This window comes from Anabas testudineus, chromosome 9 (genome assembly GCF_900324465.2).
Source record: "Anabas testudineus chromosome 9, fAnaTes1.2, whole genome shotgun sequence".
Taxonomy (NCBI): domain Eukaryota; kingdom Metazoa; phylum Chordata; class Actinopteri; order Anabantiformes; family Anabantidae; genus Anabas; species Anabas testudineus.
Window position 1 is genome coordinate 9,686,121 of NC_046618.1, and position 26,328 is coordinate 9,712,448.

General features: G+C 41.5%; 1 protein-coding gene across 4 annotated transcripts in view; it reads left to right on the forward strand.

Moving 5' to 3' along the window:
* Nucleotides 1–26,328, forward strand: part of kiaa0825 (KIAA0825 ortholog) — a 104,605-nt gene that overhangs the window by 32,706 nt on the left and 45,571 nt on the right. For 3 of the 4 annotated variants that reach the window (XR_003297713.1, XM_026344297.1, XM_026344298.1), the window contains exons 14-22: nt 147–254; nt 2,529–2,668; nt 5,113–5,292; nt 6,914–7,138; nt 7,234–7,538; nt 7,683–7,789; nt 10,171–10,315; nt 11,774–11,926; nt 13,421–13,515. Coding sequence is in view for 3 of the 4 variants with exons in the window: in XM_026344297.1 (XP_026200082.1) it covers nt 147–254; nt 2,529–2,668; nt 5,113–5,292; nt 6,914–7,138; nt 7,234–7,538; nt 7,683–7,789; nt 10,171–10,315; nt 11,774–11,926; nt 13,421–13,515 (1,458 nt within the window). In the remaining variant the exon portion in view is untranslated. Of the gene's footprint in view, nt 1–146; nt 255–2,528; nt 2,669–5,112; nt 5,293–6,913; nt 7,139–7,233; nt 7,539–7,682; nt 7,790–9,215; nt 10,316–11,773; nt 11,927–13,420; nt 13,516–26,328 lie in introns of those variants that run through there. The other variant, XM_026344299.1, reaches the window with a different exon arrangement.

Below are 26,328 nucleotides of genomic sequence, written 5' to 3' on the forward strand. Positions count from 1 at the left end.
AGGGTAAAAATAAAGGAAGGTATATGCAGGAAGACATATTTGATTATATTTTATATATATTATTTATATATATATATATATTTATATTTGTTTATTATAATAGATTGATTGCTCAAAACTACTACATGCTGTCTCAATTTCTCTAGGACATTTGTGATTAATCCTGCGATGGAGTCTATGCCACAGCCTGACAGGCCTGTCTCAAACTGGCTAAATGCTGTCAATGCTGACTTCTTCACAGAACAGGAAACTGAGTATGTAAAATACACCATCATGCAATCATATCACACCCTGCATGTAGTCAATATGTTACACCGTGTATGTACATACACAAGCATGGACACTCTGATCTGCTTAATCATGCAAACTTTCACCAACTGTGTAAATGCTGTATACAGTGGCAAGAAAAAGTAAGTGTAAGTGGAGTTTCATGGTTTTCTGCATTAATCTGTCATAAAACGAGATCTGATCTTCATCTAAGTCAAGAGTAATAACAAATATAATATTCAGACCTGCACATTGTTCAGGAGGAATTTTAGCCCAGTCTTCCTGCAGAACTGTTTCAGCTCTGTCATAGTCTATGGACGTCTCGTGTGTGGCTCTCTTCAAGTCGTTCCATAACATCTCTATTGCGTTCAGATCTGGACTCTGACTTGGCCACTCCAAAAGATTGTAGATCCTCTGAAAGCTCCTTTTGGCGAGGCATGGCTCACACTTCTTGTGTGGCAGTAACTCAAAAAGTGAGAGTGAGAGTAAATTTAACTGAAAACCTGAGTCCATCTAGCCTTTTTATTCAAAGGGTTCACATACTTTTTCCACCTGTATTGTGAGGTTTTTATGGTTGTTCTCAATAAAGACATTTTGTATTATTACTTTTGGCACATTATATTTATGACAAATTAAAGCAGAAATCCATGAAATTCCAAAAGGTTCACATACTCTTTCTTGCCACTGTATATGTAAAACCACATGTGTGTTAAAGCCATATATTGTATGTGCAGATATATAACCAGACTTATCGGGTGCTCCGGGCTTCAGGCTCGAGTTGCTGTTGCTGTAATATAACACAGATGCAAGTTGCGAAAGAAAAAAAAATAAACTACCGTTGCCACTGACAGTGATTTTGTTTATGCTGATGGTTGCTGAGGGCTTCACATACTCTACTGAGGCACCAACAGAGTTCACTATGTGTATGAGTGTATGCACTAGCACATGCCTGCATACATGTGTCCATGTGTGTGCAGTTACTGTGGTGACCTTCACAGTGCAGTCAATCACTCTATCTGACTCCACACTCCTCCCCTCATCGCCTTCGCAGACAGAGGTGATGTCATTGCGTGCTGATGGAGCACAAATCAAACTAAACTCCTGCTTCTAAGTATGGGAAAGATGAAATTAGTTTATTTTTATGAGCTCTTTATTTTTCTGCTCCCACCTCCTGCACAGCATGCAAGGGCAACAGGGGCCAGGGCCTGCCAGTGGCTGTTGGCCAGATTCACAGGTCTTCATCCAGGACCAGTGCTCTGTGGCCAAATATTTCCCCAGCCCATTAAAAAAAAACACATTGTTATGGTTATTAAATAAAACAATAATACAATCACAAAGCACATAAATAAATCATCCAGCATTACAGGCTATTAAAAAAAAGCATCTGAAGTTAAGTTTCATGGCCCTATGTGTGTTTCTGTATTCGTACACATTTGTGCTCTGCACTTCTTGCCTCTGCACACCACATGTGTGTGTGTCTGTGTGCGACTGTATCTGTATGTCTTGTTCTGTAAGCTGACCCTGCGCTGTAGCTGGGTAGATTTATCAGAGCAGTTAAAAGAGGATTTCTTCTGGATTTGCAGTCCCAGTGACATCATAAATTGTGCTGTCAGATTGAGGCATAGTTGTCCTCAGTCAAGCAGTAGGGTGCACCCTGCTCTAGCTTTCTGGCTCAAATGGAATGGTTAATTTCTGGGCAGACGCCTCCCACCTCCTCCGCTCTTCAGACAAACTCTGTCCATTCCTTCCATTAGATTTTATTGAGATGTATAAAGTAACATGCAGTCAGCATGCTCTCACACTTGCACACATACACAAGCACAGAGGCATTGAAGGTTGCACATGCACACACTCTTACACACACACACACAATCCAAGGATATGGCTCATTACCCACAGCTGGCTGCAGCCTCTTGGTTATACAAAAGATGTAGGAGGGGGGTACTGCTGTATATTCATGTATTTGGCTGTCTCCCAAATGTTAATTTGCTTTTAGCTGGCCAAGATTAGAGCTAATTCTTTCCCGGTACACACTATAAGTAAGCGAGAGTGAAGGCATTTGCAGACTAAGCTTGTATCAGGAATGAGTGACATTGAAGGAAGTTGTGGCATCAACACTATTTCCTCCCAGACTGTCATCTAAGACAACTGTGACTTCTCTTTGTCTTTCACTTTTTTGTCTTTTGCTAAATGGACTGCTATCTGTACACTCACCTGACACTGCAGAACTGTCAACTTGGTTTACTTCTTTCCACTCTCAGAGATGGCCTTATGGGCCAGACAGCCTTTGCATGTCAGCTGAGGCTGCTGACCTCTGACCCAGGACACAATCCCAAGTTGCTACTGCGAATGCTACTGTACAGAGAGTGTCACCTGCCCAGAATACTCCTGGAAAACTCTTGTAAGTCTGTTTTTTTGTTTGTCTACATGGGTGGATGGTACTGTATATGTTAACAGAATGTGTAATGTGTACATACCCAGCTGTTTTTCTTTTAGGATAATTGAAATCATGTAAAGTAATTTTTGAAATTTTCTTTTTTTTTTTTTAATACTGGGTCTAAAGAGTCAATCCTCTAAGGGTCGTGTGTGGGAAGGTGTTTACCAGTTTCTTAATTATAGTTCTCTAAGATCCTAAGCGAGTTATACAGACCTTACATGAGCAATATCCATTTTATGAAGTTATCATCAGCATCTTTGCCATCATCATCATTTTCACCTTGGTCATCATCATCATTAAATCAATAGAGCGCAGTAATAAACACTCAACAGACCCAGGCAGAGCACATAGGCTGACCTTTAAAGATTTTCCCTTCCTTATTCTCTCCTCCACACTAGCAACAGTCTAACCTTTAAAGACTGTTGTGCACTTGCACATTAATTCACATTATAGCGACCTCATTAATAACAACTCTCACTGTCTCGTTTTCTTGCTCGGTCCGAGTCAGGCTCAGGGGCCCTGCAATGCTTCTCCCCGCATGCTGCTGTAAATCAACACTGGAAGCGCTGACTCTCATATGTTATCATGGTGACGGGCTAATTAACCAGGATGCAGACAGGCCGAAGGAACAGCTTGACTGAACACCTATACCCCTTTAAGCCACTGTACTTCCCCATATACGTACAGTATATATTTGGGTATTTCCTGATTGTCTGGCTTAACAATTTTTGCCTTTGCAAAGCTCACCCCAAATCAGATTTTGTACATGCACACACCCACATTCACACACTCTTTCACACAGCCTTTTTATTATCATCAGTGTGTCTGCTTCCAATTACAGAGGTTGGACCCTTCTGACTGGTTGACTGGTTGTCCGGAAGATAAACAGGTGTATGCATTGGCTCTGTATCAAGGTTGGATAAACTAAGAAACAGAGAGAGAGAGAGCATGAGAGAGTGAGGAAAAGTAAAAAGAAGAAGAGAAACTTACATGGAAACACAAACACACTGGAAGGATTGTGTGCTTCAGCAGTAGTGGAAACTCCACTGAGATGTGCCAGTGCACTATCATGTGTTTTTCTCAAGTCATCAGCTGCTCCTTAATGGGATCATTATTAAAAGGCACCTTGTTAACCTGTCACGGTCTCCAGCACCCCAAGTGGAAATTAATGTTAGTCACCCCTGTTTCCTCAAACTATTTCAGCTACAGCAGTGATATCCAGAACACCCTCTCCTTAAGGACCAATTACCAGACAGGCAGAGAACAAGATGCTGGTAGAACCCACATAATGCCGTCTAACAGACTGATTGTAGGTCAGGGTGGTTGACCGCTTTTAAATGTATGTGTTAAATGTGTCACAGTGAAAGAAGAGAGTGAGGGACATGAAAGGGACTTGGAGATCCTCTTCTCATCTGGACTTTGGTCCCGTTCTCATTTGGACCCTGAGTGGCAGTAGCAGTACTCCCTACCTGCCTGTTACTAAGCTGGCTGATGCAGCCCCTGTAACGCAGCAGCTAATTTAGCCCTGTCATTTTAAAATAGTCTAGCATTAGTCAGAAGGAAGTCATGCTGCCCTCCACCACAGCACCCCCTCACTCGACTTGACTGCTGTGTTGCATCCACTCTCCTGTTCAGAAAGCTGTCATCTCCCACATAGCAGACTGACAGACCGCTGGATGTCTGCCACCTCTGGCGCAATGGGCCTTTCCTCAGCAACCCCTGTCAACTTAACACACACACATTTACAAGCACACAAAATACATATATAGACATCCATATGGGTTGCGCACGCACACACCTCCATCCTCAACCCTGCGCTCAGACAGCAACCCCCACAAGGACACCCTGTCAAAACCTCTTCCTTTTCACTTCCTGTCTCCATGTGCTGCAGATCCCACAGCCAGCGGCTTTGAAATCTGTTTCTTTTTCTGTTTCTTTTTTTTTTTTTTTTTCTGGTCTGTTTTTTTTCCCCATATAACACAGATGTGGTTTTTCTTTCCCTTCTATTCCACAATGCCTTTTGTTCAGCCTTTCTGTTAACATGTGTCAGGTCGGGCAGCCTTGACATTTTCCAATGTGTTTTGTGCGAAGAAATCAAGATGCTGTTTCATAGGGTAGAGTTTTACATCTTGTCCTACCTACCTACATAAGGTTGATATTTTCTGAATGATAATTCAAAAAACAGTCAGCTTTTGCACACACCCCTATTGTAATGTATGTGTGTGTGTGTATGAGTAAGCCTTTTTATCTTTGTGCATCCTATTGTCTCTGTGTGTGTCAAGTGCCTCAGAATATCAAGATTTCCTAAACTGAGTGACATTCGAATATCCACACATTTATTTGTGTTGTGTGTCTCACCGTACTGCCTCTGTTTTGTTTTGTTTTGTCTTTTTTTTTTTTTTTTTTAGATTTTTGCCAGAAGAGTGACTCAGAAGTGTCTGCAGAAAGTTGTAAGGCAGGAGATGACTTCATAGTCACATTGTTCAACCTTCTCAGTTGCCTGAATAATGTTCCCAAGGCCTTGACCCAGGCTCTTCAGCCATACCTGGAGAGTGCACACTTATGGGAACATCTCTACACACTGGCAGGTAAAATAGCACTAACTTACTGTGTGATGTTGTGGTAAAGAGATCATTACTTCACACTAACATTTTTCTATCACCCTCTGGAAAGCAGGATGTCTCATTTAGCGATGTGGTCACATTTTCTGACACTGCCTGCACATGAGCTAAAGCATGACTTTAATATCCTGTTACAAAAACTGCAATTACTCCCCAACTTCTTCTTTCTTTCTGTGTCTCACTGGTACACGCTTTGATACAGAGCTTAATCAGAACTCCTGTGGAGTATGGAACTGTTTTTGGTGGTGATTTTTATATCCAGGGTGAGTGGTAATTATTGTAGCATAAATTAATGTGATTGGTGAAGAGTTTTTCGATGGAAACGTGCAAGAGAGGGGTCGACTGAGAGGAAAAAAGGAAAAAAAAGAGTGACCCAGAGAGAAATTCTCAATGTCATCCAATCATGATTTATCCTCACAGGGTAATTAGTTTAATTATTGGACTGTGCCAAATCTTTGTGTAATAATTTTGGTTACAGGATACCCCCAGTGCTCCCATTTCTATTTAAACTTAACTTAAATTTCATAGATTACAGTGAGAGTTTCACTATTTCTCCACTAACACTGATGTTTCATCACACTGCAGCAGTTTGTTTCAAATCAATACATTAGTCGATACAGTAGTGGGTGGTATAAAGTCTGAAAACTGAGAGACTTTGAAAAATAGGTCTAGGTCTCACCTGCCACAGAGTACTACTTCGAAAGGCTAAATAATTTTCTGATCCCACTTTTCTCTATGTTTTTTTGGGTGTGCAGTTACACATTTGTTAAACATCCCTAGAGATTTAGGTACACTTCGAAGGTTGTCATAGGACTATAGCCCTCTGATATAGTCTTTGGTTTTACAGCAAACAATGTAGGAAGTTTATGGGGGCCATACAAATTTATGCTGTACTGTAGCTTCTCCGCTGTCAATTTAAGCAGGATGTGAATGGGCAGAGTGATCAAAGCCACAGTGCACCTGGAGGAACTAGTAAGATTTCTATTGTCAGCCTCCTGTGTATAATAGAGAACTTATTAATATTACCATGACATATTGCCTTTAGTGTGGATACTTAAACAGAATATTTTAGCACAATGGATTGTTAAGCAGTTCATCTTTCTGACTCTGTCTCTTTATTTTCCCATAGTTTGAATAGTAGATTCCAACACAAAGTGAATGCAAATACACTTGGTGGACTATTGTTTGTTTGTCTTGTTTGTAAAGCCCAATACTACAATATAGGATAGAACTAAAGGTCTGACTTTAAAATGTGAATTGCCTTGAGATGACTCTGTTGTGATTTGGCGCAGCATAAATACATTTTTTTAACAGGAAATTCAACAGAAGATACAGTCATTTCTTAAATCAGTGCATTTCCCTTCTTTCACTTCAGAAAACAACTAGTCACTCTGTAAGTTGGCACTCAAACATTACGGGTAAAATTATATTCACAAGTGATTCAGCTTAACATTGGTATTTTAAAGCGTGTCAGATATGTTTCTACCTAAAATCAAAGATAAAAAGTATTTGTAAAGTTTTAAGTGTCCAGAGTAAATTCTTTCAGCTGCCCTTCTTTACCTGTGCCATCACTTACTGTTTTTGTCAGACACCACACGGACCGTACCTGTAGTCATCAGCTGCATCCGGGCTATAGTCACTAAGTCTACCAACAGCCTCCTGGTACACCTGGTTTCTATGGTGATGGGCTGGCAGGTCACAGAGGAACTTAGCGGAGCCTTGTTTAAGCGGAAGGTACCTGAACGTGTGCTGGTTAAAATACCCAAAGAGTGGAACTACATACCACTGGAAGCCCGGGTAAAAGAGTCTAAGAGTAAGCACGGACTGGGTGTCACATTTCACAGGATATATTAGAAACTTAAGGATGTCTCACCAAAACTAACAAGTAACTTTTCTCTCTCCTTCCAGCTGTCATATCCCTAGCAATTCAAGCTGTGTCTTTCATTTTCACCAACCTGCCCTTAGCCGTAGCGTCTGTGCCTCTCACCATTCGTTACATGTTCCAAGTGGCAGAGACACACCTCTCCCAGCATGCCCGGCAGCTGCGGGTGGTGGGTCTGTTGCTCTGGACCCTGCTAAGCTGCCTGATCCATGGCCTAGAGGACCTGGACACACTAGAACAGATGAGTGGTCTGGCCTTGGACCGCGGGGCAAAGGACCGCCTCTCCTTGCTGGCTGAGTGTCTACAGGCTACCATGGGCGTCCAACAGAAAGTATGGGCTAAAGACAACAACCACAATAATACCAATAAATGCAAGCTTGAATGTATACATTATTACATGAATTAATGTTAAGTACGAACATTTTAAAGCCTTAATATCATCATCTATCTTTATGACCTATTGTGTGTCTGGCAGGGTGTTCCCAAACCCACAGTGCACAAAGTGATGCAGGTTCTTGAAGAAAAAAGACCCAAATGGATAAACATGCAGCTGCAGAAGGCCCGTAAGCTCTGCACAGACAGGTGAGAGGTCAACTGCAGGGATTTAGAGAAAGTTCAAGGTCAGGATGGTATTGTTGTAATTTAGGTTGTTGTCATGTATTCAGTAATTGCATTATCCATCATTAGTCTCAGTTAATATTGATTCTTCATGTGCACTTCCAACACAAAATTTAATGTAATTTTATTCAGGGAATTTTGATCGTAACAGCAGCTTTTTATAAAATGAATTTCCCAGAAGATAATTTCAGTGATTTATCAATAGTAAGATGGGGGTTGAGGACTGAAGGTGCAAACTGATCAAACTGACTTATACAGCCATTTGATATTAAATATGCAATAGATGCTAAATTAAATACTGGGAAAGAATACAGCTTAGATATGCTTTTATAATTGAACATTCAAATTCTGATGTATCGTATCATCAAGATCATTTTTCACTCAAAAACTCTATGAGTAAGATCAATGAAGCTCAGATGCTGGTTGTGGTAAATGATGGACTTAAAGTCTGACTGAGAGGACTGCAGGCTGGAGTGATGGGAAAACAGCTTTCACTTTGGGCTGATTTGTGACCTTTGGCTTAGCATTTTGTAGCTCATTCCCAGAAATTGCATCTTTGGTATCGCTTCATCATAACAACAAACTCTGAATGCATCAATCCTCATGAAAAGGTGATTCGGCGCCGCTGCACAACATGTACAATTAAAAAAAAAAAAGAAGAAAATAAATAAAAACACTGAGTACATTATGGCCATTTCTAGTAAATGCTGTCTGTTTCAGTGACAGGAAGAGGGGCGAGATGGGGCGGAGAAAGAGTAGATGGAGATAGGGTGGGGAAGAGGTTGAGTGGAGAAGTGAAAGAAGAGTGATTATGTATCACCTGTCAGAGGCATTCAGTGGGATCATTACTATTCATTAAACTAACCTTCACAGGGAAGTGACGCCTGGCTTGTAAACAATCAGAATACAGTGTCAGAGAGAGAGAGAGGGAGAGAGGGAGAGCGGTGGATGTAATAACTCCAAAAACTACTGGCACTTCACTCACTGGCATCTCACTCACACACACACACACACACACACATTAAACCCTCTACAAAGAACATTTGCCCCTTGCGAGCCCTCCCACCTCTGTTCCCTCATCCCACTTTCCCTCCTTCCTTTCCCAACTGTAAACCCCCCCCCCCCCCCCCCCCCCTCCACACACCACCCACCTTGTCTTTGCAAAGTAATTTGTAGAGGAGAAGATTATTGTTCTCCATCATGGTGACCCTGGCTGGGCTGACGGGATGCATACACAGATGAAGATGAATGCAGTTATTCCTTGGCGGAGGTCTGCCTCTTTCAGGGCACATTGGCCCTAATGACATGATTGATAGGCTGTCCCAAATCTGGAGGGGCCCTCATTAATCACCCCGCTGACTGAATCCAATCATCTGCTTCACCTGCACAGTGATGGACAGGAAAGGATACAGCGCAGGTGCTGACACGGATGCACAGCCACCATCGCCGACAACACCACTGCCAGGCCGCCAAGCGAAAGAATGAGGGAATGTATATGGACGAGACGGGACTCCTCTTCCTTTGCCACTCTCAATGTCAAGGAGCCAATGGCTGGCTGACAGGCGACACCGTTTCTGCCACCTTATAATTACAAAGGGGAAAAGAGAGAGAGAGAGAGGGAGAGAAAGAGAAAGAAAGAGAGAGAGAGAGGGAACAATGACAGGAAGTGTATGTGAAGGAGACGGTTTGATGGACGGCAGTGTGATATCCATCCATACAGGAAGGGCAGGAAAATGATGCGGGCACCTGCCCAGGTTGGGGACTATACATGCATGAGGACCTTGACACACAATTACACACACACACACCTAAACACACACACACACACACACCCACATCATTTTTAGTGCAGCACCATCCCTCAGTCCAAATCTCCTATGTATCTCATGAATGGTAATGAAAACAGTGAAAATGATTTTGTTATCGAACCCTCTATAATTTGTGTGTATTTATTTCTGCTCACTTTCACCAGTGTTAGTCTTGACCACACTGCATGGTTTGTAGACAGACTTTGGAGAACTGAAACAGTTCTTACCTTGCCAGGAATTGCATTTTAAATTCAATTGCCCTCTGGAGTGCATGGTTTCTCTAAAAAGTAAGAAAAGGAAAGGAAATTAATTTTAAAACTTGTTGTGATTCGCTTAATTTTCTTGTGTGTAGCAAATTCTAAATCTCAGCCCAGATTTCTCTCCAAACTAGAGAATATATTCTGCAGCCAGAGGTAGTTTTCAGGTACAAGCTGTCACCCCCATCTTCCCGTTTCCTCTCCTTTCTCTTTGCTCCACTCTGTGTTGTTTTTTTTTTTTCTATCTTTGTGCTCTCTCCCATCTCTTTTTCTCTCTCAGTGTGTTTGAGCGAGGAAAGGAGAGTGGAGTCGCTGCAGCTGAACTGACTGAGCAGAAAATAGGCCTGATGCTGCTGGAGGTCTGCCACAAAGCAGGTGGCAGCGACTACCTGAGGCAGATCTATCACATCATCCAAGGCAATGAGGTAGGGAAGCACTCCCTCTCCCCAGCAATTAGGTGGCTGCTGGCCTGAGGCCGCAGGCTGTTCAGTAGGGGGAGACGGAGGGAAGAGGGCTGCTTCTTGTGTGCAGTCTGCTCGTTCTGATCTTCTGTTGTTCAGGTGACCTCGAGGGTGCAAACCTACAGCGATTTCCTGTGTTATACGCTCACCAGATGTAGGGGAGAGGGAGCCACATGCAGCTCCCAGATTTAGTACAGAGCTCTTTGGAGGAGATCACAGGGAGGAAGAGCACTCATTCTTTTTTAACTCAAGTGGAAGTTATTTTAGCTGAATTCACTTAAGAGAAAAAAAAAGTTTAACAACTCGAAAAGTAGCAGTTCTCTAGAAAGGGCCCGTAGTAATTGGAATACATACCTATATAAATATCATAAACTGAATGGAGAGAATTTAGTAATATTTAAGTACACAAGTAGGGAGAATGCTTTAAGTATTTGCAGGCTCTCAATGAAAGAGCCTCAAATGCCTGGTCAGTTAAACTAATACACAATGGAAAATACTGGTGAATGGAAATGTCTATAGAGCTACATTTAATTAGTGCTCATGTGATTCTCCCTGACATGATGTTCCTATAGGCTGTCTATCGGGAAACATGATTGAATAACACAAACATAAGCACCATACACATTATTCTGCTGTTGCTGGAATCCATAAACAGCTATAACTCTTGGATGAATGTGAATAGGCTTCCCAACAAGGCTCTAAGTCACCCTTCTGGCAGCTCAAGTATCTCGACCCACCCAAGGTTAAGGTACGAACACGCAGGTCAGGGACAGACCGGGCCGGTGGTGAGGTGGAGGAAGAAGAGGTTCGTAGGCCATGTCAAGCTGACGGATGGGAATATAGTGAATTCACACCAGGATGCCCGTATACACACGAACTCATCAAGTACACACACTCGTTATTCTATACTGTATACATCGTGCTAGACACCTGCACTAAGGAAGTAGAGTGAGACAAAATTGACTGTTGAGACTGTTCTGCTCATCATATAAGAATGAAAAGTGGGACATGAATATAAAATAAACAAAAATCTAAATATAATAATTATAATTATATAAATCCTGTCTAAACTTGAGAGGTTAGTGCTTTTGCTGGGTCAGTCGTGACGTTAGGAAAAAGCAAATACTGAGTTGATTATTCTTATTGTAGCTGAAGAAAATACAACAATACAAAATGTGCTAAATGTCAATAGGTACACTGCGTACACTGCATGCTGAACATCCTAGTGTTCGCTCAATAGATTTTTCAGTTTGATGAAGTTTAGTTTTTAGGTAACTTTTTGGCCTTTCTCTGTTGTCAGCCCTAGTTTGTCAGACTTTTTCTTTTCTCTGTTTAAGGCTGTCAGTCACAATATGTCTTTTTCAGCCCTGGTTCTCTGTGTCTCTGCTGTGTTTCTAGCCTCTCTCTCCTTGGATCTTACAGGAACTGTTGATGTCTCAGAGTGGAAGCACAGACTCACCAAATGATCCTCCCCGCTTGGTAAACTTTGCACTTGGCACCGACAGTCCTGTGGAGTCTTCTCGTTTCAACCCTTTACACCAATTTGACCACATTGGCAAGAAGAAGCTGGATCAGGTATTTTAATTAATCACAGTTTATTTTAGTTGCCAATCATTTATTTGTTATTTCATTTAACGCTATGAAAAACAATATCTTTATTATTCTAGTGATTATTTGAGCGTCTTCACGTCTCTAGACTTAGTGCTGTGTGGGTGTGCTTGTGATATGGAAGGTGGTGTTGTTTTAAATTCCTCTCAAGGCCAGAAGCTTAATGTTGAAGGTTAGGAGGTGTTTGGGTCTCTAGTGAACTTGGTACTGTGGCAGTCTCTGAAGTTGTCAGGTCTTCCTGGGGCTCAGCTTCCCTATTCTCCATAGGTCGCTGCCTTTTCCTAGCAGGAGTTAGGCTGGCAGGAAGAAAGAAAAGATGACAGAGTTTTTCTTTTTCATAAAAAGTGAGTCATGTTAAAGGAGAGTGCCGTCTTAAAGTGCACTTCTTTGAGGCTTTGAACCATATACCCTCTTACCCCAAACGTATCCCCAGGAGTACCACCGTGATCTTCAGTTAATTGTTAGATTTGAGTTTTTTCCCTTAAAGGGTAGCTACAGGTGATTTTAGTTCAGCTTAAGAAACGTTAGCATTCCTCCTCATTTTCCTCCTACTACCAAGGGAAATACCACTGATATCACACAAAAACAATCAACAAAAGCTGGTATTTCCTCAAGACAGACTTGTGTTTGTTTCCCTGCTTTTTACAAATGCATTAGTTGCATTTATACATGTGTGTTCCCTTGTAATGTGCTGCTATTGTTTTTCTGTCTTTCTTTCTTTTTTAAATAGACATGTTTTAATCCCACGACTTGGCCTGTTTTCAGCTTATCACAGGAGGCTGCATAGCTTTGCATAGAAACACCCTATTTAGATAATGATTAAAATGCCTGCTCTGCTTCAGGTGCCTGTGTTGTTTGTCAAATGAAATGGAGGGAGGAGGACAAAAAAAAGTTACATCCATCAATCACCTATGAGGAAGGAGCATGGGTGGGGGGTGGATGGAGGGAACGAGTAGAGTTCTCCTCCTTTTGTCAATAAAACTCAGCCTGGAGTTAAGAGTGACATTTTGGCAATCAAAGCAATCAGATTTTTATTTGCTTTCCCAATATGGTTCTAGTCAAGCCAGATGTGTGTGTGTGTGTGTGTGTGTGTGTGTGTTTGTTTAAGAAAAGAGAAAGAGAGTTCGAGACGGGAAAGAGAGAAAAGGAGAGGGGGTTGGCGGGGTGCCATTGAAGATGGAGAAAAAAAACAGAGCACTCAGAAGAGTAACGACTCGCTCCCAAAATTGATTTATCTTTCTATAAATGATGGCTACATCTCCCAAATGGATTTATAAATTAATTGCTGTCTTATTGGAATAAAAACCTTCTTGTGTGGACATGATTGATCGCCTGGTGTCAGTGGCCTGCACTGGGGACCCCCCTCCTCCTTTGTTAGTGGGTCTCAGCTGGAGCGGTAATGCACTGATGGTATTAACCCTGATTAATAACTAACAATACGTTATCCTCATACATCAACAGAGCGCCGTGGTCGACTGGGCATGGGACTGGCCAAGGCTGCTGCCAGCCTATCAGGGCATGAGTCAGGTCACCTTCAAAACTCTGCTGGCCAACAGGTAAAACACTCATTTCACTTGTTACATATACACGCTCACTGACAGTAGTGTGTGGGTGTTTCATGTTGTGTTTTCATTGATCCTGTGATCCTCACAGGTGAAATAAAAGCGTCACTCCACAGAGGTGTGTGCTGCTGACTTTAACTGTACAAAACGGGGTGTTCACTTGACACTTTTTGATTTTTCTTCCTCTAAGTTCCATTTTGACTTAATTTCGCCATAAGCTTCAGTTATGCGGATAAACTCCCCATCAGAGGTCCAGACTTCCACTTTGTTTAGTGGGCTCCCATGGCTTTCACAATAGAGACTGAGCTGTGGAAAGAAAAGGAAATTGGACTACTGTAACATGCTGTGTGTGGTGAATTAAGTAATTCTGTCTTTTTGTATGCGCATGCACACGAGCGTCTGACCGAGAAAATGACAAAATGTTTGCAGATTATGGTAATTGAGGCATGCCACCTCTTCGGGTACTTTCAAGGCCTTTAGACACAGAAGTAGTTTGAGACTGAAGAAGAGTGACTGGCTCAGATCTTGGTGTCACCTGATTGAGGAGTTTTTCACCCAAGTCCACCGCTCCTGTCCCATCCCCCCCCCCCCCCCCAGCTCTCTCCTGTTCTGCTCTGCCACGGGCATAAATATTTATGCAGGTATGTGACACATATTAGATGGCAATACTTCAGGCTGTTCCCTGTTCTCCATTCACAGCTGTCACGCTACCAGCTATCAGGGAGCCATGGGGCTACTGCACCTTGTCTCCACGCCTACTCCCAATCCATTCTAAATCACCGCCATAGTAACACACACACACACAGACACACACACACACACCTTTCTAACAAAGGGCAAGCTCTGCATCTGCCAAGGACACAGGTCTAATAAGGGTGAAGTACACAGCTCTGTGCTGTGCTGTGACGAGCTTTGTCGCCTTCATGTCTCTACCCCCTCTTCCCACACACACATACACATATGCACACATACACACACACACACACTCCATTCCTCCTCCCCTTATATGCTGCAGTGTTGCATGTTAAAAAAGATACTGTCATTGCTTGACTGAGCCAAATTAGTGTTGGAGCATTCATGAATAGAAACTGCATGAAGTGGATAAGAAGTCAGATAGGACGAGAGAGAGATATCGGACTTGCAGTTTGAGATTGTGAGTGACATGAAGAGAGAGAGAGAGAGAGAGAGGGAGAGAGAGAGCAGTCAATGCTGACAAGGCACCAAAAAGTAGAAGGAAGGATGGGAGTGGGATGGGGTAAAGGTTATATAATTCACCCTAATCTCACAGTATCAAAGTGTCTGAGATTCTGTCATTTGCCTCATTAGCCTCTCTTTGTTGGGCCAGAGGAGCAGATTTCATGGAGGATTTGGAGAATGGCTTTGGTTCTGCCTGAGACGCTCGCACAGAGCAGGAAGTTAGTTTCACGGCTGGCGACATGTAAGCTGTCAAAGTTTTCCTCAGATCCATCTCTGACTCAAAAATATCTCTCAAGCTATAGAAGGCCATTCATGGGATAAGCGCACTGATGTCTGATCCTCTGATCCATTTGTTAGTGCAGATAAGGATAATGCTTTCTGTGTAACCACAGACTGAAGTGCCCTCGGCTGTTTTCACGGAGACTTCACAACAATTACTCTTTTGCCATGTCCTGTTTCTGGACAAACCACAGGATATAATCTGACCTGACAGCATTAATAGTAATGACGCTGCTGTGTGCTGTACAAAAACACCTAGCATTATGACCTTGTGGTGATCTGTATTTTCAATCTTAGAAGTTTTAGTCTCCTTGGATGACTTCCCTTCCCTGTACACAGCCAATAATTTTTTTTCACTGCCTCGACTGTATGAGTTAGCAGTGTGGCCCATTGGCCTCCTATATATTGTTACAGTGGCAGGACAGTTATTGTGCCCAGGGTTTATATCACATTCTAATGGAGCAAGGCTATGAGTTAAGGGCGGTAGGCTTTTACACCAGGGCTGTTAAATCACTGCTCAGATGACTTCATTAGCAGAGCAGGACACATGCTGAGACACTTACACCTGCACACACATAAACACACATACACACACGCACTTTCACCCTGCTACCTTGACGGTGTAATATTGGGGCCAGACAGAAGGGAGAGGGGATTTATACAGGTGTGTGTGTGTGTCCTTCTTTGTCACCTGTCACTTCAGTTCCCTCAGCACGATGGCTCATCCATCATCTGCAGATTGAGCTTTTCAGCAGAAACCAGACTGATTAATACTACCCTAGGACCCCCCAGGGTTGACTGACTGACCTGACTTCCTGCCAGACTCGCTGTTTGCTTGGATACATAGACAACTTGTGGGTGGGCTAACTTTTTAGCCTGCTTGTTTGCAGACTACATGGCAGTCTGATTGGATTGGGTAATGACTGGGTGGTACAAGGAATTATTAAATAGTGGAAAGCTTAAGGAGTATTAACGACAGACTAAATGATATTTTGAGTGAATGGATGAGAGGCTGACTAACCTGTTGGACTGCTTTGATGAATGACAGTTCTCAAAAATGGATTGATGGATGGATGATGGACTGACTGACTGGGAGGATAACTGACTGACTGCTTGCTGATTGCTTATGGACCAGACTGAGAACCCCAGTCAGATTTTTTTACTGACAGTACCTGAACCTGAGGTAGAATCAGAAAAAAAATGTGTTTACATTTTGTGCATCCTAAACAGTTTTTCATGGCTTTTTTTTAATAGGTTTTTCACAGGGTCTATTTCTTCAGAACAAAGTACCTCTAATTAAAAAGTAGACTTTTACGGCCTGTATCGAGAAACAATGACAGAGTAAAAATATGTACAAAAAGATATATTGGTTTTGAATTTTCAAGATGTCATATTTTACATCCTCATTTGTATTGGTGAAATTTTTGATTCTCATAAGTCAAATTGCATCTAATTGAATGGTCTAAATTAAGTATTATTTCATGTCATATAAGTAACTTGGGGAACAGACCTTTTAAATGAATTCGAGGGAGAAAAAAACATGTCAAAATATGCAGACCTATAACTAAATACATTCCCAGGGGTGCAATGGTTATCAGTGTTGCGTCATGGCAAGATACTAGGTTTGTATCTACTGGCTGGCTGGGACATTTTTGTGTGGAGCTTTTAGTCATCCCAGTCCCTACATGGGTTCCTCTGGGTATTTTGGTTTTCTCCTACAGTTCCAAGACATGCAGGTTAATTAGTGACTAGGTGAATCTAGAATTGTCCATATGTGTGAATGTGAGTGTGAATGGTTGTCTGTCTCTATGTGTGGCCTTGTGACAGATTGGCGATCTGCTTAGGATGTACCCTGCTTCTTGCCCAGTGACAGCTGGGATCAGCTCCGGCCCCCTTCAACCTAAGCATAAGCTATAATAATAGTGGATGGATAATTGAAATTCCTGTCTCAGTGGTAAAATAGACACCTCAGCAAAAGCACACTATATTTCAGATTTATTTAGCACTGCCCGGATGTTTATTTACTTGCTTTCCTGTTAAAAAGGAAAAAAATGAAAGTGAAAGGAAAAATCTGTCTCTGGTAAAATTATTGACATGATATACTCAGGTTGAATATACAGTTGATGCTTCACCTTAAACAAATTGCACGGGTTCGTGTTAATTGTCATGATCCACTGACTTAAATATGCCCACAGTGTCTAATGCTTTGACTTTAAATTATGAGCTACCCTCTGTTATAGAGGCATAGAGTCAAAGTATTAAGTGATTAAACTGATACTGAATAGTTGCTTTTCAGCTAGTGATCCATGAATGGATAACTCATTTGCTTTGTCCTTGGTCATGCATTTGAAATCCTGCGTTCTTTAGAAAACACTTGGAACTCCGTCATGGCATATTTTGTACAAAACAGTCAAAAGCAACACAGCCCTTTGTAGGTTGGAATTAATGGCATCAATACTGCCCTTCCTCTCTTCGTCTTCTGATTGTGTTACAAGGCCTTTGTGAACCATGGTCCTCTATGTAATTTTTCTTCTCCATCCAAAGAAAACAAACCAAATCTTTATAAAAAGTGTGAAGTTGCTGTGGCCTAGTCTGCCAAGGTGACTTTTTTAGACCATTTCTTTAAATCCGTATGTCAGAGAAGGTCCTCTGACCTGGTTGATAAGGGGTAGCCAAGTATGAGAGATGAAACTTCATGTGTCACAGGGCAGCTCATCCACTCCATCATAAGTACCTAATATCAACCAAGGACATTCATGCCTATCTCTGCAATGCTGCTCTACTGCACCAAGTACAGTTTCTTAGAACAGGCTGTGACAACACAAAGACTTCATAAATTGGCCACGAGATTATTTACACGAGAAACGCTGTGGCAGGTGTTACATAGTGAGAAAGCACTCACAATTTTATTTCTCACATAGAGAGTACATTGACACATAGATTTGGTAGTTTAATATGGTAAACTACATGTTAACTACTGAACACTAAAGCATGTTCTCTGCATTGTCTCATTGTTGCTAATACCCTCAGGTCCATAACAATAGCAGTTTGTGGAAAAATGCCAGTCTGTAGCATTCTCTTGCTTGAGCGGCTCCTTAAATTGCGGCGATAGACGCTTGTGCTTTCAGGAAGTGGGCAATCGCCATCTGTTCCTGGGCGCTGCCATATGGCGGCCCTTTTTCTCAGGGAATAAAATAAAAACAAATATGTCAGAATGTTCGTCTTCCTCCACGGACGCTGATCAACCTGGGGAGAAGCTGGATCTCAGTGTGTCTGGATTAATGGTCTTACTTTACGCTTCAGGGAAAAAAAGGGGGTGTGTGCTTGTTGGTGGTGTGTGTGTGTGTGTGAGTATGTGTGTGTGTGTGTGAGGGTATGCACATACAAATGCACATTTATGTACCTAGAAGTATTTCTGGAATCATTTGTCTGACCTAAAGGGCAATGTTGCCATATCACATTGAGCAGTTGGTTAGCCCTAGTCTTGTAAGCATTAAACAACACAGGAGAAAAGAGCTCCAAGGTTAACCAGAGTGACACTTCATGGCTCCTGCTGCCAAAGAAGCTAGAAGCTCTCAAGCCATCATCAGGCTCGCCATCTTGCAAGGCCAGAAATTCAAAAGACTTGTCACTTTTGAAAATCAGGAGAGTGTGATGTGTCATTGAGGAAGGGCTTCTTTCTTCTCTCGTTGGTCCCCGTGTGTGTGTGTGTCCCCTCGGCTGACTGACAGCTAGGGATGGGAGTTTGTGTTGGTGGAGACAGAATACATCTTTTGTCTGTTTGGTTATACATGGTGTGTTTTGTCTTCACTACCCCTGGACAGCACTGACACATTGAGGTTTTCATTAGCCGTAAGCAGGTGGCAGAGGAGAGGGACTAGCTTGTGTCTGTTTCTACGAGTCTGTTTTCATGCCTGCCTGTGTGCATCTGCACTGCACCAACTTGTACTGTATACTGTATGCATATCATGGAGTGTGTACATGTGTCTGCCTGCGTGTGTGTAGGTGTTCACTCTTATATTTCAGTGTGTGTGATATTTGGAGGTTTGCTCCAAAGGCGAATAAATCAGTGATGCCTGGGATAAGGCCGTGGCCCCTCCTCAAACTGCACAGACAAGCTGAGAGGCTCATTAATCAAACGGCCAGTCACAGATGTGATGGCTTCCACACAAACCGCCAGCAGACTGTGAAAGTCACATCCAACAGAGTCAACTGTCAGCCAGGCAGGCAGGCAGGCCACACTTTTTCCTCTCTCCCCTTTCTCACTCTTCCCCCTCTGTTGTATTTATCTCTCAGTCTCTCTTTACTTCCACTCCCCTCCAGCATGATACCTCGGTGTGATACATCTGAAATATTTGTCTTGTCCCTCTAAAATTGATCTGGATGGTCGAGGCAAATCCATCTTTTCTCAGACTGGTCATGGTCAACCCTTTGTAGAGATACAGGACATCGCTCTTAGTTCTCCGTGCTTTCAGAAGACTTTGCTCTGTGGTTCAATTCAATTGCGCAATATATTTTTCTCCAATTTGGCCTTTCATGTTCACTCACTGTATGTACAACCTAAAAACATAAAGTTCATCTCATCTATGAATGTTAATAGATGGACAATGATTTTTTTTCGGTCAAGCTGATAGGCAGACAGATATATACTGAGCCTATATTCTGAGAATGTCCAGCTCTTATTATATATGCTGACACAGTAGGAACATTTTCACCAGGAGTACATTCAGGTGTAAAATATGCATGTCTTCCTTCTGGGTATGCAGTCATGTGAAAAAGAATATATCACATACCATGTCCTAACAATGTCAGTGGATTTTAATTGGTTACGAATTTTAACAATAGTTACAGTAAGACAGAATAGTGAGTGCCTTATACGTATACCTATACCATAAGACAAGCTTCACAGCAGGATTACTTAGGTATCCCTAGTATATAATGAATTTTCTGAACCTGACCTCTTTAGACTTCTGTTCCTAAAATTGTGATTTAAGATCATTTCATCACATAAATAGCAACCTCAGTGATTGTTCCAACTTCCAACCCTGGATGGATAAATAGTTGGAGAGTCTCTGTAATACCAGAGCTAAATGAAAATGCCACATAATCTACCGCAAAGCCCTCTAAGGTTGGAAAGAAATGCTGGATGGAACAGGGAGAAGACAAAGCCACCCGTTCCTGATTAAAAATGGCAAGTCCCATGGGTCCTCAAATACACCTGGGTATTTGATGGTACAAATATAAAGACATTGTTCCACACACAATAGAAAGCTAGGCTTCTGTCTACAGTACGGGTAAAGCTGTTGGAGGAAAGGAATTTGTCTTATTGTGATGCCAGAATTGTGAGGATGACACCAGTGCTGTTGGAGCCTCACAAACCTGAACCATGCCTTACAATCACTCTTTGCTCCACAAAATGTTCATGTTTTCAAACCGGGTTTTACATGTGTAAAATGAGTCATAATTTAGAAACTGCATGATGTATTTAACAAGTTTTTTCATCAGCTATACTGTTTTTTTTTATGTGTGTGCGTAATACAAAGTGAAGTGAGAGATATATCATCTCTTCTACAACCTACTTGAAATAATGTGTATCTTAATTGAGCCATCTCTCATCAAGAGTGTGAGCATTACCTCTTGATGTACTTCATGTGTCTTGTTTTCTCTGGGTTATGTGATGCTCTTCTTTTATGCCAACAGTTTGATTATCATACCTATAACCTTTATCTATTTTGTTCCTACACCTCACTTTGAGACTTTTTTTTAGCAACTTCTGTTTGTAAATTCTGGTATTTTCACTGGGTACTGAGGTCTGTCAGGAAAATAATTCCATATTTTGCCCCTGGAACCAGTTTTGTCAACCAGTTTAGATGAACTGGGACGTCTCAACAGTTTGACGCTGTTGCCATGTTTCCTGCTGATTTACTGAGTTGACTTTTTAGCTGACTGCAGCAGTCCATTGTCAAGAGCCAGACTGTGACCGTCTGTTTCAGTTCATCATTGTAGCCTTCTTGTATTCGTTCAATTACTCCTATTTTTTTTTTTTTACTATTTTGTTCCACATGATGTCTCTATTCAGACCCTCTGGAGGTGGCACTGAGCTGTGCCTTTATCTTGTAGAATATGTCTGTGTGTTTGATGAGTGTGATGAAGGATTATACTGCAAAACGCAATTGAAAAGCTAACAGTGACATTTTGTTTATTATGGCAATACCAATGTCAAGAATAGCTGTGCTGCATATGCTATCAGTTACACAGTACGAATGGTGTTGTTGAAATTATTAATGATTGAATAAGTAATAGTAGCCTGACACATACAATAAATAAACAAAAATAACATTTTAATGTTTATTTACTTGTATGTATGTCATCATTAATGTAGCCCAACTGTTAGAAGGACATCTAGAAAAAGGTAAAAGTTTGATTCCAGGCACCAGTCGGACATTGTTATATATTTTTCCCAGACACTGAGCCTCCAGAGTGACTTGGACTCATTCAACAGCCCAAAGATAATGTCTCTGTGTGAGTGCTCCTGAGTGAGGCTGTGTGACGGTGAAAATTTGTTTTGGTGGTACATCACGAGGTTGTATCCTGACGCCAGGCTGATTAGCCCATCGGCGGCACCCGAGCTGCCCCAGCCAATCACGGCTCTCCTCTCAGCTTTGCCATTTGCATGTGGTCCAGGAAGAGATAATTAGAGGGATCTCTGCCTGTCACTGTTAATCTGGGACTTAGTGAAGGGCTGTGACGCCGACATGCTGATGGACTGACACACATGACTATACACACACACACACTGGCATCTGATACATACGCATTCACAAACACCAAAACACACACACAGTGGCAAGAGAAATAATGTAAACCTTTTGGAATTTCATGGTTTTCTGCATTAATTTCACATAAAATGTGACCTGATCTTCATCTAAGTCAAGAATATTAACAAATATTATGTGCCTAAAATAGCAGCAGCAATAACTTTAACCAGGCGCTTCCTGTAGCTTTGGATAAGACGTGTCATATTGTCATATTTTGTCATATTGTCGTATTTTGTCATATTGTTTGGAGGTCTCGTGTGTGGCTCTCTTCAAGTCATTCCATATCATGTCTATTGGGTTGAGGTCTTGGCTTTGACCTGCTGACCCAGGTGTTTGGGTCATTGTCCTGTTGCATCAGCCAACTTCTACAGAGTTTGAGCTGACTTACAGACATCCTCACAATATCATACATACTTTTTCTTTTTATTGTATATCAGCACTACACAAACACATTGTGCATATACACACACCACTGAGCATCAGTGCGTGTCTTTATTAACTCTCTTTTTGACCTGTGACCAACATAGCCGACTTTTGTATCTTCTTATCTCTAATACTGTAGCATGTCACACTAAAATATATCCGCTGCTTCTCTATTGGTATGCGAATGGTAGCATGTTGACTCAGTGGCTGTTTACACCAGTTGTACTATGCTGTTGACACAGGTTTTAGATCTGTGTTCAGATAGACTGTGCACTTTTTCCTTCCCAGACAGGCAGAATGCTCAGTAAGCCTTTTGAACAAGCCCAGCTGTCAGCCCTATATACTATCACACACACATTGGTAAGCATACATCCTCAACAAACATGTACATGTGCTCATGCACAGGCACATCTCCAGCCACACACATTCCCAAAACCTGCAAACTCCCACACCACTGATTGGCAGACCTCCCATTTTCCTATAATTCCAACTGATTTATCAAATCAATCTTACTTGGAGAGCTGCTAAAGCGTTGACTAATATTAAGAGTAGAACATGTGACAATTAAAACATCCTTCAGGCAATTACAGAACTGGTCTAGCAGCAGACAGTTGAAGCATTTTATACATTCAACATGTTACCTGTGTGTTTTGTTTGTACCTCTTTGATAATCAGAAGAAATGAGGTGTATCTGGGAATGTTACTGCTTTTAACACTCATGCCACAAACAGTGTCGAGAAAAAGTAAGCAAACCTTTTGGAATTTCATGTTTTTTTGCAATAATTTGTCGTAAAACATGATCTGATCTTCATCTAAGTCAAGAGTATTAACAAATATAATGTGACTAAAATAATAACGTAAAACAGTCTGATCTTTTATGTCTTTATTGAGAACAACCAGAAAAACATAATATTGCTGTTGGAAAAAGTATGTGAACCCTTGGAATTAATGGTTAATACTTTAGACTCATGAACACAGATGTTAACCAGTTCCAATGATGCCTTCAAATCTTTGGCTGTCTCTCTAGGTTGCTTCTTTACCTGAGTGTTTGTTGTGCTCTTGGGATGATTTTGACCGGTCGCCCACTTCGTGGTAGAGTAGCCACAAAGTTTCATTTGTAGATTGTTTGTCTAACTGTAGACTGGTGGATTTTTTAAGGTCTTTGACATCACTTTGTAAAACTTTTTCAACTTTTTGTAAATCATCAATTCTTGATCGTAGATCATCTGAAAGCTTCTTTTGGTGAAGCATGGATCACATAAGCATATTTTTCTTGGGCAGAGCAAACTCAAAAGTTAGAGTGTTTTTTGTCAGTGGAAGTAGCTCTAGTCCACACCTCCAGTTTCTTTAACTTATGTTAACACTTGATCCAATTAGCTTTTTTGAAGTCATTATTCTGTGAGGTTTTTTATGGTTGTTTCAAATGTGTCAGATCACATTTTATGACAAATTAATACAGATAAATCTGAAATTCCAAAAGGTTGACGTATGTTTTCCTGCCACTGTATTGTGTAAAATATCCCATCATTAGCTGAATATGTCTATGCAAATATTGACTCAGTTCACCTAATTGAATAGACAGGATTTCATCCTGTACAAGGAAATCCTATAGAAAAAGTTGGATAGATGTTCTTGTCACTGCAAAGTCTATTTTCCACCCAAATGACAGCTAGTCCTTTTTGCACACTGAGGGACTGTTTAATGGTGCATGTTGAGAGAGAGGTTGAGCACCGTTGCTGACCTCATCCGTCCTGCTCTGTGACCCTGTGTCACCACTGATGGCACATAATAGTTGACACTTGACTTCAGGGGCTCTTTAAGTGCCAAGAGTGCCCAAAGCCCTGGATTCATATTCTAATATGGTCATCTTTGCACTTTGCACCTCTGCCTTTTGTCCAGGAGCTCTCTCTACACTTGTTTCCACTTTTTTCATCATTCTCTCTCTCTCTCTCTCTCTCTTTCATTCTCTTGTCTCACAAATACACAGATGCAATCACACACAATCATACACACACAAACATACACTAACACCTTCCCTGAATTGAAATAGCCTGTCCCACCCATCTGCCCTAGTGCCATTACAGGTAAGCACAGAGGTGCAATTGTCTTGACGCGTGTCTTGACAAATATATAGACAGCCTCTCCTCTCCTCTCTTGTCCTCTCCTCACAGACACTGGCTCTTATCTGTATCCCTTTTATCCTTACAAGTAGCCCTGTTTCTCTGCCTTGACATGCCTTCACTAACTAACCTCCATCAATACAGGACATTACAGTAATGGTTGGGTTTGGGATTTGGGGTTTGACTGACTCTGATTCAGATTCTGCTTGTTGATTACTATTCCTCATTTCAAATGTATGCAAACTGTGTTATAGGAGACTGAATGTAAAAACACATTTTCACCAAACAAAGGCAGGCGACAGTCATTTGACATAAATGGCAAGGTGTTATTTGTTTCTTTTTGGAAAGAACATAAAAAATGAATAATTGCTTGCTTTCTCTCTCTTGCCTTGCTCGAGATAAACGTTGTGTTTAACGGCTGTGTTATGGTTTGATGCAACGGCGTTAGCTGATAGGGCGTTAGCCTGTGACTGGGGCAATAAAAACTCCAGCTAGATTAAACCAATGCACTGATACATATGCAACCTGTGTTGTTGATGGAAGCACAGTAAACCAGGAGTTCACTTTCAGTATTCACAAAGCAGATTCATGATACATCCTCCGCATTTAAAATCAGATTTAAGTCAGAGCAACTTAGTGAAGCCCAGGTGTAAAGAAAGTGACCAGGTAGGCTGTCATCTGTGGCAATATGTCCTCAGCCCCACCTTTGCGGCTGTTTACTGTATGTTTCTTTCAACTGTTTCTCCTTTTACCTGCCCTGGCTACCCCTTTCTCCTGTCTTCGCATAAAAAACCATCATGGGTCATGTTTTTCTGAGTCTTTGATCATCAAGTAGTCTTTCAGCATGTTGACTACAAGGCCTCTCACCTCCCTAGTGGTTGTTGCAAAAGACGGGGCACACTTATCTGGTGTCTATGATGTTGATGGTTGAAAGCATTTGCTGATGTTGAAAGCATGCATGTGTGTGTGTGTGTGTGTGTGTGTGTGTGTGTCCACTCAGACATGATTAAAGACTCTGTTATAGCACTGGGTTGTGATCATGTTGCATCTACATTGTGGCTATGTTACCTGCTGTATGCTCTGAGTTGGCAGATAAAAAAGCATTCTTACATTCGGTATCTGACGGATAATGATCACATTACAGCATCATTTTATGAAGAAAAATAAAATACAGTAAAAAACCCTCCGCAGCTAAAATGCTTACACTGTTTTTAAATAGCTTAAAAGGTTGAAATCTCCTAATCCCTAGAGCATTTCACCCATATCTGTTTGTTCAGTTATTGCATAGGAAACTTCCTTCACCGTGCTGTAATGGGTTTGTCTTCGGGGCACAAACCCTGGTTCAAATAGAAAAAGGCTTTTTTCCTCAGTCTTTGCACCTCGTGTGTAAACGATTGTTGGGCGTCTGAGAGCTTTGCGGCTCCATCCAACTGCAGAATTCTCCCCTTTGTAAGATGCTGGGGATGGCCTTGATGTGACAGCTTGCGATGTTAGCCCAAGTTGTTTTTGACAGAAGACAAAGAAAAAGGGAAGGAAGGAAAGAAAAAAAATGTAAACATAAAAGGCAAAGCATTGGAATTTTTCTTTTGAGGTGAATTGCCTTTGCAGGCATCAGTTCTTTCTCTCCTTCATTTTCATGCAAAAAACATCTTTATTTTTCTCTGTATCGTTGCTTTGTCATGGCTGTTAAGAACAGTCTGTTTGATTGAATTTGCCACTGGAGACATTTAGTGATCTTGATGGATTCTTTGGATGCAGGTCCTAGGCTTGCTGGAAGCATCTTTTTTAAGATGATTTTTTTTTCCTATGACATTATGGAAACAGGTCTACCCTTTACAGCAGACTGAACGGTTAGTGGTATTATTTGACATATTGTACTGTACATGCCAGTCTATAAGAATGTCAATGACAATCATAGTTAAGTACATTTAGATTACTGTCAAGGCTTCTCATCCTGTCTCTTCCTATCT